This window comes from Camarhynchus parvulus, chromosome 13, assembly GCF_901933205.1.
Source record: "Camarhynchus parvulus chromosome 13, STF_HiC, whole genome shotgun sequence".
Taxonomy (NCBI): Eukaryota; Metazoa; Chordata; class Aves; order Passeriformes; family Thraupidae; genus Camarhynchus; species Camarhynchus parvulus.
Window position 1 is genome coordinate 3,009,155 of NC_044583.1, and position 15,935 is coordinate 3,025,089.

Sequence of the window (15,935 nt, forward strand, 5' to 3'; positions counted from 1 at the left end):
CAGGGGGATCCATCCACTGCTGGTGAGATTGTGGGTGGGGATCAGCTGTATCCTAGAAGCCATCCAGGTCCTGGGGCACCCTGTGGGATGCAGTGTGGACGTGCAGTACAGCTTGGTTGTGTGTCTGGATCCTGGTGAGGTGGATGGATCCCCCCTCGGGGCAGGGATGTGATCTGCTCAATTTCTGAGTGGTTCTTCCAAGCTCATTCATGTAATCCTGTGGTTTGTTGTTCCCCTGAACCCTGTCTTTGGACCTTTCCAGGTTAGTTCTGTAGACCCAAAGGTCTCTCCAGGCTTTTCCAGGGCAGCTCCTCAGCACCACTGTCCCTTCTACAGATTCATCAGAAACAAAGTCACATGCATGGGGTATTTAGACTGAACATTTCCTACAAAAATGTTCTCCAGAAGAGGAGATCCCGCTCTTTCCATCAGGTTTGCAGTGTTCTCAGGCCCCTGTAAATCCCTTTTTGGGTTCTAGGTGTTGCATTTCTCTCCATGGGGTGCTCAAGGGTGGCTTGGGGAGATGGTGAAGGGGGAGCAGTGGGACTGCAGAGGTGAAGGAGCAGCTCTGCAGGAAATTTGCTTTAGCAAAGGCTCTGAGTGCAGACCCTTCTTACCTGTCCAGCTCCACTGCCTCCTCACATTTCCTTTGTCACTCCTGCATGGAGATGAGAACCACCCATGCTTACAACTCAGGTTGAAACCTGCATTGTGCCCTGTCTTTGCCCAGGTCTCCTCCTTGGATCCCAAACTCCTTCTGCTTGTTGTCACTGCTGCTTAAAATGGCATTTGTGGTGGCATCCAGAGGTCCTGGCTGCAGCATTGTTCCCCTTGTGCTATTCACAGCACAGAGTCATAACAAGAGCCAGTCCCTGCCCCAAATATATTAAGTGGGATCTTTGAGAGAGGAAATGGAAGCACAGAGAAGGGATGTGAATTGTCCCACTTTACGCAACATTTCTGGGATAAAACCCAGCACTATTAATAGCTTTTTGCTCAACAACCATCTTTTGTTCAGAACTCTGGGTTTCACCTTAAGTTGTTTGTGTTGTGCAGGATCTGCTGCCCAGTTTGGTGAAATTTCCCATTTTGTGACCTAAAGCTGGACATGAAGCAGGTCAATAAACCCATGTCCAGTCTGAACTTGGAATAATTTCCCTGCTAGGGCTGTCACCATGTTGCCTATTGTCTCCTCTTTGCCCACATTTTGCTGCTACATCATTCATTGGTCTTTGTTTTCAGTCACTTGTGTTCTGCAATGGCTCCTAGCAAATTACACCTTCCTGTGTTCCTCTTCCCTAAATCCCTTTGTGAAGTAGCTGGACAGCCAGCAAGGGTTGGCTCTCATCACAAAGTCAAATTTGCTTTACCTTCCTTCTCATTTGTTGCCTATGAATATTCTATAAAGTGATCTTTCTGCCAGAGAAATGTTTGTGGAAACAAAAACTGTTGATTAAATTTTAACGAAGAGTCACAGGAAGCAAATTTTAAAATTGCAACTGTATGTTTGTGATAATAAGAGCTCTGTCATTGCTGTCAGGGACTAAAATTGATGCAGGCCACAAAATCTCTTCATCCAACCAAAATGAGCCAGAGTTTTTTGATTTCTTTTTTTTTTAAACACAAGCCACAAACTGCTCATGAGCAATTTACAAGCCAAAAATTAGCCAGGATGGCTTTCCAGAGAATAGTTCTGAAGAATATCGCAATAAGCAATATTCAAATATAAAACGGGGGAAAATAAGGATAAAAAAATTAATCAGGAAGAGCTGACATCCTGGAGACTCCTGGCAGCTGTAAATCAGCTTGGTTGGGGGACATTTCAGTGGAAGCCACCCATTGCTGTGCTCCAGTGGGGGTCCGGAGCTGCTCAGAACAATGCTGGGAAGCCGCACTCTGGACAAGGCAGGAGACACGCTGTGTTAGTGTCTCCACTGGGCAGTGCCCAGAGTCCCAGTCGGAATTTACAGCTCCATTTGCTGCTTCCCTGCAGCCCAGGGACGAGGGTGGCCCTTCTGCCTCCTCCCTGGGCCGGGCTGGGGGAGCTCTGCCTGCCGGGGTCTCTCCTCATCCCGCTGGGTTCCACGGTGGGCTCAGCCCTGGGAGGGAGCAGACGCTGTGCCCAGAGCTGCAGAGTGGCACAGACCCAGGGTGAAGGGGCACTGGGACAACGCCGTGGTGCGGGGTTGTAATTCCATCCACGCTCGGTGGGATTTGGGCTCGTGGAAAAGCTGTCTCAGGGATGATCTTTAGCTTCTTTCCTGTGTTTGGATGAAAACCAGACCTGCGGTCACTTCTGGTACCAAGTGCTTTAAAGCCTTTCTTCAACCAACAGCAAAACTTTTAATCTTTCTAATATAACATTACAGAGAACAAACAAGTCTCTAATGCAAGCCCTGGGGTCTCTTGTGGGGAGATCCCGATAAAAACAGGGCTTTCTGTTTTGGAAATACCCTCTGGTGGATTTGTCTCTCACCAGAGACAATGGTGAACTTTCAAAGTAGGCAGAGACATGGGAAAAAATATTGTAATTACGACTGCAAGTGGCTGGCTTTTGTCATGGAATGCTAGAGAATATTATTTTATAGGTTAAAAATTAAACATCTCCACCTCAGCATTAGAGGCTTCTCACTGAATTTAATTTAAGTGCTTTCTTCTGTGAATCCCTGTTTTATGTGGCATTTCACCTGGTTGTGTGTAAAACATCAGGATGTTCTCTGGCCCAGAACTTCCTGGGAAGTTGAAGCAGCAAAAAAATTTTGCCAGCTGGGCTGTTGCATCCGACCTTCACTTGACCTCTGCCTGCCCTGGATTGACATCTTGTAACTGATCCCTAGGTTCTCTTGTTTTTCCCTGATTGAAGTTAAGCATGTTTGAAAACACTCGTTAAAGCTGCCTCTGACAGCAAAGTCTGCTGGGGCAGGGCAGGAGGTGGATCCTCTGCTGGGATGGAGCTGGTGTGGGTTGGGGCAGTCAGATCTTCTGCTGATGCCTTGAGAGGCTCCCTGGAACAGAGGATAGGCAGTGCTAAAGGAATAAAGTAGGAATTTATTAAAAAGGCTTTCAAAGGATGCACCTTGGGCAGTGCAAGAGGCCAGCCGTGGCTACACCCAAGATGGGTGACGGGTCACGAGTTTTCACACTTTAATAAGTTTTGGTCCATTTAAATATTGGATTAATTGTCCAATTACAGCTCCAGGTTATGCAGTCCCATCCTCCCAGATTGCTCTCCTCAATTTGCTGCTGTTTACACTTTTTGGGCCTGAAGCTGCAATGGTGTCCTTGGTTCTGGGGCTGGAAAAGGATTGTTTTGTCTGACTGAACTGTGAGGAGAACTTGCTAACACTTTATATGAAGTTCAGAGTTATATACTAATGCAGTACAGAATCTGGAAAACATGAAAAATGCAGTACAGAATCTAAAAAATATGAAAGCTAAAACTTAAGGCATCACTGCAGTGAGGTGTTCCGTGGCTCCTGCTCCTCCTGACCTCAGATCTCACACCTCATTAGTTAACCCCCTCTGTGGTGCTCATCCATTTGAATACAGTGGAACTGAGGGAGGAGGACAGAGCTGCCCAGCAGTGCTGTGCTGCCTGGGTGCAGCCCTGTCCTTCCCTTGCACACCTGGCCGTGATGGGCCCACGGCTGGGCAGGGAGGGACAGCTTTGTGTGGCAAACCTGGCACCTCGCTCAGAGATTTGGTCACGTTCTCCTGTTTGCAGTGGCCCATCCTGATTTATCTGAAGGACTCAGTGTGTGTGTCTGGGGCTCTGCTGTACCCCCACATTGCAGTGGGTCCTGTTTTTACAGATTTCCTGAGTCATAGAATCATCACAGAATCCCAGAGTGGTTCAGTCTGGGAGAGACCTTAGAGACCATCTCATCCCAAGTCCCAGCCATGGCAGGGACACCTTCCACTGTCCCAGGCTGCTCCAAGCCCCTTCCAGCCTGGCCTTGGACACTTCCAGGGATCCAGGGGCAGCCACAGCTTCTCCGGACACCCTGTGCCACGACCTTGCCACCCTCACAGGGAACAATTTCTCCCTGCAATGCTCCCACCAGTCCACGACGGGCAGCCTGCTGTCCTCCCATCCTTGGAGAGCCCAGGTGGAGCAGGCAGTCCCTGTTACAGGAATTTCAGCTCCCCTCTAACTGAGCTCTTCTCCTCTGTGTTTTAAAACAACAGTCCTGTGATTCATAAAGCTGTAAAACATCCAGCAGGGTTTTTTTTTTCATCCCTTTCTAGAACCAGTGACATCCCCACTAATGGTCATTTGCATCTGCAAATTCTTCCCTGTACTCTGAAAGCTTTTAGCCTTTAGCTTTGCCATGACGTAAGGGGTCTATATATGGTTTCATGTACAGATTTCAGAATAAACATTTAATGAAATGAGGGGTTTTTCTGCTAACCTAGATTGTTTTGTCTCCTGGGGTGAGTTTTTCAATCACTTTCCTCTGGTGATTGAAAGATGATGGATGCCACCCGGGTCTTTACCAGGGTTCTAGGGCAAGTAATTTGTGCTTAGTGCTCAGTGACTGGAACAAAGGATTAATGTATTTTAGAGGTTTGGATGCTTGGGGTAATTTCTTCGTTGGCTGGGTCTGGACTGGCAGTCCACAAAGCATGGGTGGGCAATTTTTCTAGCTGATTGTGAAGATAGAGATAAAGCTATATTTTATGAATTGCTGTTTCCAAGGTCATCTGGAAATTGAGCACTTCATAAAACATATCTTTGTTCAAAGATATATTTGATTATATAAAATATGATCCCAGAATCAATTGGGTACAAACAAGATGTTGCCTTTAGGGTTGAAAACACATTGTTAGAGGCATGAAGAGCAGAAATTGTCGCTGCTGTCTTTGTGTGGCTATTGTTTTTGGTCTTAATAGGAACAGAATGAATGACATTTTTCCACCAGACCACTTATGCTCAACTATACCTCCAGGACAACTTCCTGGCCAAAAATATTCAAAACAAACAAACACAATAGCAATTCTACTCCAATTACATTGTTTGCAAACCAGCTAGTGTTCATAGAGTACTAGGTTTGGCAAATCCAAGCTCTGGAGCCCCTGGATTTTAATATTGGATATTTGCATGTGCATGCCTTGGTGGAGTTGTGCTCTTCAGGTGGGTGTTTGTGCATGGACACCTCCGGTATTGTGGCAAAAGCACAGCCCAGTTGTCTCAACAATTTGGGTATTTGGGAGCACATCCCTGCCCAGTGACCTGCTGCTCATTGATTTCAATGGAGCTGAGATTTCAGCCCCAGGCTCTGCACCAAATCATACACCAATTTCAAAACTTTCACTGGAAAGAAGAATAACTGGATTTTTAACTGTGGGAAAGACAGAGGAGGAGGAATTTACCAGTTGCTCTTAAATATAAGTGGAGCCAGGATTTGTAGGAGGAGGGTGGAATTTCTGGCTTTGTGGCACATTTTCATAGAATTATAGAATCATTAAGGTTGGAAAGGACCTCTAAGATCCCTTGTTTTGTGTTGCCAGAGGGATCCTATAGAGAGCAAACCTAAATCAACAAACCTGCTTGTAACGTTCCAGTCAATTTTCTTTGGTGATGGGAATGGTCATGAAAATAGAGATTGCTGTAACCCTCAATTTATTTAGATTTTTTTTTTAAATTATAACAGTGCTGGAGATTGATGTGGTAGTCACTTCTCCCTGAGACAGAAGGCTACAGGAACTTAGTTAAAGGAAAAGAAACTTGTGTGTTAGGGAAGGTATGGGACATGTAAGGAGGAATAATGCATTTGTTCTGGCTTCAGCACAGTGCTTTCCACGCTTCATCCTAACCCCAAATCCACAGATCTCAAATCTTTTCAGCATCTTCACTCTTGCAGTCATCTGTGTCCTTTCACCAGGGTCTGCTCTGTGTGAGGCAGCTGAGGGGTCCTCAGCAGACCCTCCAGGACCTGGACAGTGGCTCCTGCATTGTCACACCTGCATCTCCAGCTCCCACAGTGGGACCTCTCCCAGGAGCAGAGATGAGCCTCTGACTCCTGGAATACCTCTGTGGGAGAGGCACGGCAGCAAGGGCATCTCCCCTGTCCTTGGAGAGATTTGGGTCATTAACCCTTGCTGTTCCCTGCAGTTACTGCACAGGTAGTCCCTCAGAATGTGGAGATGAGGCGTAAATGTCCCAGGTGAGCCACAGGGTCTAGTGCTGGCTCCTACACTGGAGTCCCTGCCCTCTGTGGGTGGCAAGGCCCTGGCACAGGGTGCCCAGAGTAGCTGTGGCTGCCCCTGGATCCCTGGCAGTGCCCAAGGCCAGGCTGGATGGGGCTTGGAGCAGCCTGGGATAGAGGAAGGTGTCCCTGCCCATGGCAGGGGGCAGAATGAAATGAGCTTTAAGGTCCCTCCCAACCCAAACCATTCAATGGTTCCATGACTCCATGATCACTGCTCCTGGAGAAACATGGCTATTTGTTAATTAAAAGGTCAAACAGTGGTTACAGCAAAATGCTGCCCCTTGGAAATTTAAATTTGTCATTGTTGTTTACCTGTCACGTACCCCTGCTCAGCACACCAGGATCTGAGACAGTGGCCACAAAGACTGCCATGAGAATGTCTGGCCATGCTTTGGCATAAACTGAAACATAAATTGCCTGAAGCATAAATCGTATTACAGATCTTATATTATGTTTAATGCTCTGGGTTTGGAGTCTGTAGTTACCCGCTGGGGGTCGAGGCTGGCATGGGACAATGTGTCAGTGTCACACCAAGGTTCTCTCCCGCAGGCTCGGGGCTGTGTGTGGTCTGAGGACGTTGTGTCCACCCATGCAATAAAGCCAGGGCTGTTCTACAGCTTCACTCAAATCCAGCCCTGTTACCTCCAGGGGCGTTGGAGGGTCACAGACTCTGAGGAGCCCTCCTGACCCTGCCACCAAGGAGCTGAGTCCCCTCAGAGTTCTGGCTGTGTGCGCCACAGCCTGCCTGGGGCACAGCAGGGACTGCCTTCTGCCCTCTCCATAAAAACCTGGGCAAAGGAGCACAAACACCGAGTGTATTGTGAGTTTTTTCCACCCATGTTTCCATTTCTTCTGGCAGGAGGGAGATTTCCTCAGAGTGGGTCCCTTCTTTGACAGGTTGGCATTTGCAGCCAGTATTGAAACAAAGTCCAGGGGATCAGGAGCTGCTGCTGAGCTTCAGGTTTGTCTCCTTATCAAATAAAGGCCAAATAAAACCCAAGGCAAAGGAGCATCACCTCTGGTTAAAACAGTGGAGCCTGTGGGACTGCATCGGGCAAGAAGTGAGATGTATGACAGTGGGGAGGGTGCTGACCCCCAATGAGTGTCTGGTGTCCCACCCTGCATGGTGATGTGCCAGGAACACGTGTCCTTACTTTGCAGTAGAGATGACAGAAACAGGAAAAATTCCTTTCAGTTAGGAATTGCCATCTCGGCAAATGTTAGTGACTGAATTTGGAGCAAGTTGAGGCTGCAAAACAGATCCTATGGAAAGATGAATTCCGTAATTTTCCATGTTAGAGAATGTTGAAATACTCCCATCTGAGGCAGCCTATGTAAAAGGGATGTCTGTGCAGCCAGTGGGATTTTGAGCAGCAAAGTGGTGGGGACTCTCCAGACGGGGCTTAGGGACCAGCAGCCCTTGAGACCTGGCTTGGGTGGGTTTCATGCCTCCAGATCTTGTCCTTCAGTGAGGCTTGGAAGCCTCAAGGACTGTGCCTGGAGCATTCTTTGTGTGTCTGGGTTCCTGTGGGGAGAGCTGGGAGCTCGGACCCACGGAGACACCTCTGGATCTGCAGCTTCTCCAGCGCAGCACAAGAGCCCTGGCACCAATGTGGAAAGGCTGTGCTGATACCAAAGGCTTGGGCAGGCTGAGAAACACAGCTCCTTTCCAAGAGATCACCTGTGCACCTTCCTTCCCCCCCTACTCTGGCACAGGAGGGGTGTCCTGACCTGGGCACATTTGGGTGGGCGCCTTGTGTGGAAAGCCATAGCTCAGATACAAGGATCACCTGTGAATTTGTAGGCCTTAACTCTCCTTGCATCTCTTCCATTCCTGTGAGAAAGCATTTTTCAGCTTCCCTTTTCCATGCCAAAGAGAATTCAAGCTCAATTGCCTTCTTCCTCAGCTGCTCAGAGAGACACAGAAGGATCCTGTGCTCCCAGGTCTCCAGATCCACCTACCTAAGCACTTTGCCAGCCTCCATGTGCCAGGCAGCGTGGGGCAGCCTCACACTGCAGCCCTTGGAGGAGGCCAGAGGAGAAATCCCATCCCAGTCACCCAGAGATCTCAGATGCGTCTGTGTGGAGCATCCCCACAGCTCAGGAAGCAGAGTCTGTGGCTGCTACTGCTGGCTGCTCCAGAGCTCATGGAGCACCTTTCCCAGGCTGGCTGCTCCTGCCTTTTGCTGCTGAGGGGTTGTTTATGTAGGATGCTCTGTGGGTGGGATGTGGTTTTGTCACCACTCCATTGTTGGACTCTGTTTGGGCACTCTGCCCGAGGATGATTAATGATGTTTGGAGTTGAGGCTCTGAGGTGCTTGCAGGCATGCTGCAGGTACCAGAAGTAAAAGAGGTGTTGTTATCATCAAGGTACTTCAGTGTCATATCAAGTGTAATCAGAAGTGAATTAATTAAAGCAGTGTGTACATGTAAGTCCTTTTATGGTGGATGTTCAAACAACTCATATCGTGCAGTTTAGAGCTCAGTGTTTCAGACTTTTGTAACTCTCTCCTCTCCATGAGAAGGCAGAGGGTGCCAGGGGTGCTATCAGAGGACAAACCTCTCCTGCAAAGGTCTTTTTGTCAAATGTGGCCCTTAAAACAAGTTAGGAAATTGTGTGCATTTGTCCATCCTGGCTCTGGCATGTTTTAAGGCCAAGTTTTACAGCTCACACAACTAGTGTAGGATGGGATCTAATGGTTGCTTGGGTTTCATCTGACCTTGGAGTGAGCAAAAATCTGGAGAAAAATTGTATTTATTGTTGGTCTTAGCTCTACCAGGATGAAACTTGCTTTTTGCAGCACGACATACCCTTGATGTGGTTGTCACTTAGAAAAATTGCCTGGAAATGCATCTGGCTCTTCTGCCCAGCAGCTCAGGCACTGTGAGGCTGGTGACACTCCACCCCACGGAGAGGAGACACAAATTTGGATGGAGGAGGGGCTGACAGGGTTGCAAAGTGACCAGAGATACAGATCCTAAGCTGTAGCTTCAGTCTGACAAGCAGAGCCAAACCCTCCATTTTTCAAGTCCAAAACCTCTGTTTTGGTGAACTTGGCAGCAGTGGGGGCTGAGCTGGGGGTGCTGCCAGCCCAGCTGTGGAGGAGACCACATCTGGCAGGGCTGTTCCATGGGAACCAGAAGGTGAGGAGCTGGAACTGCAGCTTCAGCTCAGCCTGTTCAGGGTGATGGGTGACCTGGGTGACCCTTGGGTGACAGGAGCTGCCCTGGCCCCACCTGTGTGGAGGAGGCTGGGAAGCTGGGAATTGATGGAAACATAATGGATTAGACCTGGACCCTGCCTGGCATGCATCTAAAGCTGTTTGCCCAGGGTAGTGCGCTGTTTTGATATGTGTGAAGCTTGTGGTTTTGTTTTTCCAGCATGCTGGAAAATGTATCAATCAAGGAGGAGATTAAAATGACCCCAAATGCTCAGAGCACTAAGAAAGGAGGCACTCAGAATCAATCCTCTGATCTTTTTGAACTGAACTCGTGGTTTTCTGAGCTGCAGCTCTGTGATTTGGACAGGGCAGAGATGGGAAATGGTCAAAAGCTGAAAGTGTACCTAAATGTAAAATTTTGACATACTCCAGTATTAGCACTCCATGTGCTGCTCTGGCCTCTCAAGCTACTTTAGTTTACTGCTGGGGAAGGTTGAAAGGTGATTCAGACATAGTTTACAAATACCTAAAAAGGGAAGGGGTTTCTGGTTGCTAGATGGGATTCAAATTTACCAGAGAAAGGCAGAGATCTCTTGGCTGGAAGCCAAAGTTAGAGGAGTTCAGACTATGAATAAGAATTGCAGTTTAAACTTTTTATGAGTGAAAACCAGAGGAAAGTCTTTGTCTGGAATTAAGCAGAGTCATCAGCGCTGAATGGCTCTAAATGAAGATTTCTCTGTTTTTCTGAAAGCAGCAGGAATTATGAAGTGAGGCTTTCCAGCCCATCCCAGAGAGCAAGGCCAGGCTCCCCTTTTGCCCAGAGCAAGGCTCTAGATGCTGTTTCCCAGGCTTGGGGCTCTGCCTGCTCTTCCCACGCTGCTGTCCAAGCACAAGCCCTGCTGCAGTGCAGCAGAGAGGGCACAGATGTGTCAGGGAGCACAGCTCTGCCTCTTTGGGCACAGCCCTTTTCCCAGACACAGTCCAGAATAGTTTGGGACTGGGTTCCCCTTTCACTGCTCTGATTCAGCTGGGGGATTGCAGTCCATGGAGTCCATGAAGTGTGGCCTGGAGCTCAATACACTGTCTCCTTCCCTCCTGTAGTGAGACACCAAAAACATGTAGACTGGGGTGGAAGGATGTTCTCCTCCCTTTTTCTGGGCAGGACTCTCTGCTGGAGGGGTGGGATCCTGTGTGTGTGTGTCAGCTCTTTGGGTTTTTTGGATCTGCCTGCTTAGGAATGTTCTGCAATCATCACTGGTGGCATGTGCAGAGTTTTAGGTGAGACATGATTCATGTTGGTGAGGAGATCAAGTTCCTTGCTTGTTCTTGGCCCTCTTCTTCCACAGGCTTCAGGTTCCTGGGGTTTGCTCTGCTCTTGCCAGCATTTTGGTGGAGAGGGGCAGGGCTGACACCCCTTTCTCCCAGCAGTTTCCAGTTTCTCTTCCACTCCGGGTGATGGTAGCACATAGAACTATGGAAAGGAGACAAGAGGAGAATATCCTTTTATGCCCCAGGACTCAGCTGTTATATCGGTTTTAACACCAGTTGAACTTCTTTACATCCTACTCCTGGTTCTAGCTTATCAAATATCGGAATTCTTCACACCTGTGGCTTCTCTGAAATGAGACAAGAGTTGTCCCTTCAGTGACTGGTATCTCAGTCCAAATTAACCCATATGCTGCCAGCTTCATAATTCTGCAGACCCCCAGGCTGGAAATAAAACAAGGCAGATGCAGCCGTGCCAAGGTCAGGACCTTCCCTGTATTTAAGGTGTATGGATAATGTTGGCAGGGGACAGGGTGACCTCGGGGTACAATAGGGGCAGACTGACACACACATTCAGACAGAATAAATATTTGAGAGTCTATTTCTCTATTCCCCAAAATGACCCCTATAAAAGCAAGGTCCTGTTTACCTTCCTGGCTCTCCATGTAGTGTTCTGGGAAGAGACCAGCTCTCTTCTCCCTTCACTGCCTTCCAGCTCTTCTGGGCAACCCATTTCCAGGCAAGGATCAGGGATATGGGCTTCACAAAACCCATGACACCTTGGATATTCACAGAATTCCTAAAGTTTGGTGAAAGCTGAGATCATTTCTGGTCAGAAGTCCCTGTTTGTGCCAAAGCACAGTGACCTGGGAAGCAGTGAGAGATGTCAGTGCACAGCCTGCAACCACTGCCTGCAGCTGACCCAAGGGTTTTGTGCTCTCCTTGTCCCATTAGAAAATCATGAACTGGTTTGTGTTGAATCAACCTTAAAAAAACGTAACACTCATCTCATTCCAACCCTCTGCCATGGCAGGGACACCTCCCACTATCCCAGGTTGCTCCAAGCCCTGTCCAGCCTGGCCTTGGACACTTGCAGGGATCCAGGGGCAGCTGCAAGGTGTGATGTGCCTGGGACCAGCCCACGTTACCCACCCCCAGCCCTGGGCTGGCCTTTCAGTCACTGTGAGCTTTGCTTGGCTCACTCCTGTCACCCTGAACTGTTCCATTTCCATCCATGCTGGGATCCTTTTGATTAAGGACAATTTAGCTGGGATCCTTTTGATTAAGGACAATTTAGCTTCTCACTCCCATCAGGAATATGAGAGTGCTGAGAGCTTCCTACCTCAGGAGCATATTCCTGATGATGGCTGTTCTTTTTATTATTTTGTGTAAGATCCCTTTTGGTGAGAACAGTCTTTAAATACTATCAACCTACACTAACTTAGTTGGCATGAAGAGCTAGAGGAGACATAGAAAGGACTGTAGAACAGTGATTGCTCTGATGAAACCCATCCAGCCCCTCAGCCTTTGAGTACTCTGCCATTTCACAAGATCAGAATGCACAAAGCAATTAGAAGGTGGTTTGTGCATATTAGAAAGAGGAAATTATCTATCAGTAGCACACCTTAGACAAGGAGAAGCCATTGTTACCAATATTCTTAAGGCAAAGCCAGCAAGTTGCTGTTTCCTTTTTTAAGGTTAGCGCTGAGAAAGAGAAAGGGAGCTAGAAGAGTGCAGAGCTGTCAGTTGAAAGAAAAATTGCAAGCCTGCTAATCCTTTCTTGTCAGGTTTGATATAAAGCCTGGCAGAGATTGATAAGAAGTGTCTCCCTCTCTGTCTGATGTTCCAGGTGCATGGTAAAAATCACTTCTCTGAAACACCCACGTGCAGAGCCAGGCTCCAGGCTGGAGAGGCTGCTGGCCAGCCTGACTCTGCTGCCACAAAACCATTTTAAATACCTATTCTTTCACTTTTCTTCTTGCAGCCTGAATAAACAGCTGTTCCTCCCCTCCTAATCCTTACACATGCAGGATTTTCTTGCAGCCCCTCTCAGTGCCCATTGCTCTGCTGGTGTTGAGCTGAACAAGGTCTCTGCACGAGTTGAACCATCTGGGCTAAACCATTCTGCCTGGGGCTGTGGGACTGGCAGCACAGCCATGGCAGCCACAGAGGTCATGTAGGTGCTGGTAATCTGCAGCAGCAATGGCCAGGAGCAGGGGAAAAATAATCCCTGAAGAGCTTGAGCTGGTGTGTGGTGGGAGAGCTCAGCAAAGCTCTGCAGGGACAGGAGACACAGGGCCCTGCCTGCATGGACAGGGCTCTGTGGAACATCAAATCTGGCCATGGGGAGCCTCCAGAGCCTCCCTCTGTTCCCTGTGTGGATGTGTCTGACTCTGTGCTCCTTCCCTGTGCTCTGTTTTCCATGGGCAGCCCCTCTCCATGCCCTCGTGGCAGAGGGGGCAGCAGGAGCTTGGCCAGGGGAGGGGTTTGGGGGTTCCTCCTGTGTGTGCAGAGCCCTGAGAGGGGCAGGTTTCACACTGTCCCCTTTCTCTTCCCTCAGCTGTTCCTCCCAAACTGAAGAAACTGAAAAGCCCAAATGTTCATGTGGGTGAGAAGATTTCCCTGAAGTGTGAGGCGACTGCTGGGAACCCTCAGCCATCCTACAAATGGTTTAAGGATGGGAAGGAGCTGAAGAAGAGCAAAGACATCCGAATCAAGTATGGGAATGGGAAGTAAGTACAACACAGGGCTGCTCTGCCTCTGCTCACTCAGGGTCTGGGTCTGGGGCCACCTGGCTGGAGGTGCTGCTGTGCTCCCCAAATCTCTGCTGAGCAGTCCCTCAGAGCCACAGGACCATGCTCAGCCCAGCTGCCATGGCCAGGAGAGAGAGCAAGGTCCTCAGTGAGGGGAGAGGAGCAGGGCACGCACAGGGAGGGGTTTGGGTTTGTAGATGGGCTGTCCTGGGGTCAGGGCTGTGCTGCTGTGCTCCCCAGCTCTCTGCTGTGCAGCACTGAGGGCTCTCAGAGCCACAGGACCATGCTCAGCCCAGTTACCATGGCCAGGAGAGCGAGCAAGGCCCCCAGTGACCTCAGAGAGCATGGGGAGAGGAGCAGGGCACACACAGGGAAGGTGTTGGGTTTGTAGGTGGGCTGTCCTGGGGTCAGGGAGGCACTGGATACCTGAGACAGGTGTTCTGTGACATGGGGAGCCTTTCCCTGGTAGCTGTGGGCAGCTCAGGTTTCCTGGGGTGACTCCTGCTCTGTGATTAGGGGTTGGGGGCAGAAGGTACCCAAACCCAGCTGTGGCCCCATCACTCAGCAGCAGGGCTGTGGGAGGAATTGGTTTGTTCTCTCCTGAATTTAGCTGGCACAGAAGCACCTAAGGCCACTGAAAAATCACAGAATGATAAATTAGGGCTGGAAGGGACCTCTGAGGATCATCCAGTTCAAGCCCCCTGCAAAGGCATCAGCACCTGGAGCAGGTGACACAGGAATGTGTCCAGGTGGGGTTGGAATGTCTCCAGAGAAGGAGACTCCACCCTCCCTGGGCAGCTGTTCTGCCACCCTCAGCATAAAGAAGTTCTTCCCCATGTTGGGATGGAGCTTTTCATGGTTTAGTTTATGGCCATTGCTCCTTGTCCTGTCACTGGGCACCACTGAAAAGAGCCTGGCACCATCCTCTGACACCGCTTGGAGATATTGATGGCCATGAATGAGATCCCCTCTCAGCCTTCTCTCCTCTACACTGAGCAGGGCTGAGATGCCAGATCACCTCACAACACTCATCAGGGGTCATGGTCACCTGCAGAGACCTTGTCTTGTGCAAATCCTCCCATCTGTCCACCCAGGGCGAGCTCCCTCACATCTGCCATGAAGTCCCCACCCAGCAGAACTCTCAGGTGGCTCTCAGTGAGTGTCACCCTCAGCACCCCCTCATTCAGTGAGTGTCACCCTCAGCAACCCCTCATGCAGTGTCACCCTCAGCACCCCCTCATTCAGTGAGTGTCAGCCCTCAGCACCCCCTCATTCAGGCAGAGCTAAAACACCTGGAGAAAGAGGTCCCAGTGACCAAGATCAGGGGTTCTCACTGGGAATGGACTCAAATGAATCCATGTTGATATTTCTCAAGGCCCAATATTTACATATGATGTATCTTAAAATTATTCCATTTTCATGGCTGTGCTTGCATTCATACATCCTGACCTAGCGAGCAACTGTCAGCTTGCAACTGCCTGACCCCTTGGAAAATTTGATTGTATTTCTTTTCTAACATGTTCTGGGTGTGTGAATACAAGGTCATCATGGACTTGTTAGAGTAACAATTTTTAAAATTAGAAGCTACTACAAATCAGTTAGAAAAATCACTCAGGGTTTGAACAGGGCGTTGCCAATTGCCCGAATTTAATTTCAGTCCTGTTGGGTTTGGTTTCAGAGCCACACCCAAGATGGTTGGCCTCCTTTGTAATAATTCTGGGCCTTGTGGCTGTTTTGGGATGAGGCAGAGAGGTGGTCAGTGCTTCCAGGATAACTGGGTGCTGTCTGGGCTTGCAGGCAGCACAGACAGGGCAGAGCTGTGCCTGCCTCTCTCTGTCTCAGTAATGGGCGCCCAGCTGGGTAATAATTACTCTTGATTCCATGGTTCTCAGAAGGTTGATCAGTCTCTTTATTATATAATCATTATTAAGAAACTTCTTGCTTTTATAGACAGTTATGATACACCTGGACCTAATTGGTCCTCTAATCTAAACACCATCACCACTGGCTAATTAAGAAACTACTTTTTGGTGAACAAATTCATACATCCTGACCTAGCCAGCCACAGTCAGCTTGCAACTGCCTGACCCACTCTACACACTCTACATGTTCACAAGAACAGGTGTAGCAAGTGAAGATAAGATTGTTTCTCATTATGTTTTCTGATCTGCTCACAGACTTTCCCCAGAAAGGCCTGGGAAAGTTGAGTGTTGCTCTCTGTGGCCAGGGAGCTGCTGCCACATCTCTCCTCTGCTGCCCTCACTGGTTTTGGTGGCCCTTGTCAGTCTCGTGGCCTTGCTTGTTTAGCAGTGGCTGCTGGGGCTGGGATGCTCTGGAGAAATGTCTGCAGCATGCTCTGCAGCCAGGTGTGGGAATACCCAGGGGCTTGGGGAGTGATTTCCCTCAGAGCTAGAGAGGAACCAGCCCCAGAGCAGCCAGCCCTGCCCTGCTGTGCTCCCAGGTGTCCCAGCCCTTCCTCCCGTGTCCAGCACAGAGCTGTGACAGGGTGACATGCCACCCCCAGCCATGGGGACACGCAGCCC

General features: G+C 49.2%; 1 protein-coding gene across 1 annotated transcript in view; it reads left to right on the forward strand.

Annotated features, from left to right (window-relative positions):
- The window catches only part of NRG2 (neuregulin 2), a 158,870-nt gene that overhangs the window by 88,281 nt on the left and 54,654 nt on the right, over window positions 1-15,935 (forward strand). The window contains exon 2 of the mRNA XM_030957411.1: window positions 13,200-13,371. Within this exon, the coding sequence (XP_030813271.1) occupies window positions 13,200-13,371 (172 nt within the window). The remainder of the gene's footprint in view (window positions 1-13,199; window positions 13,372-15,935) is intronic.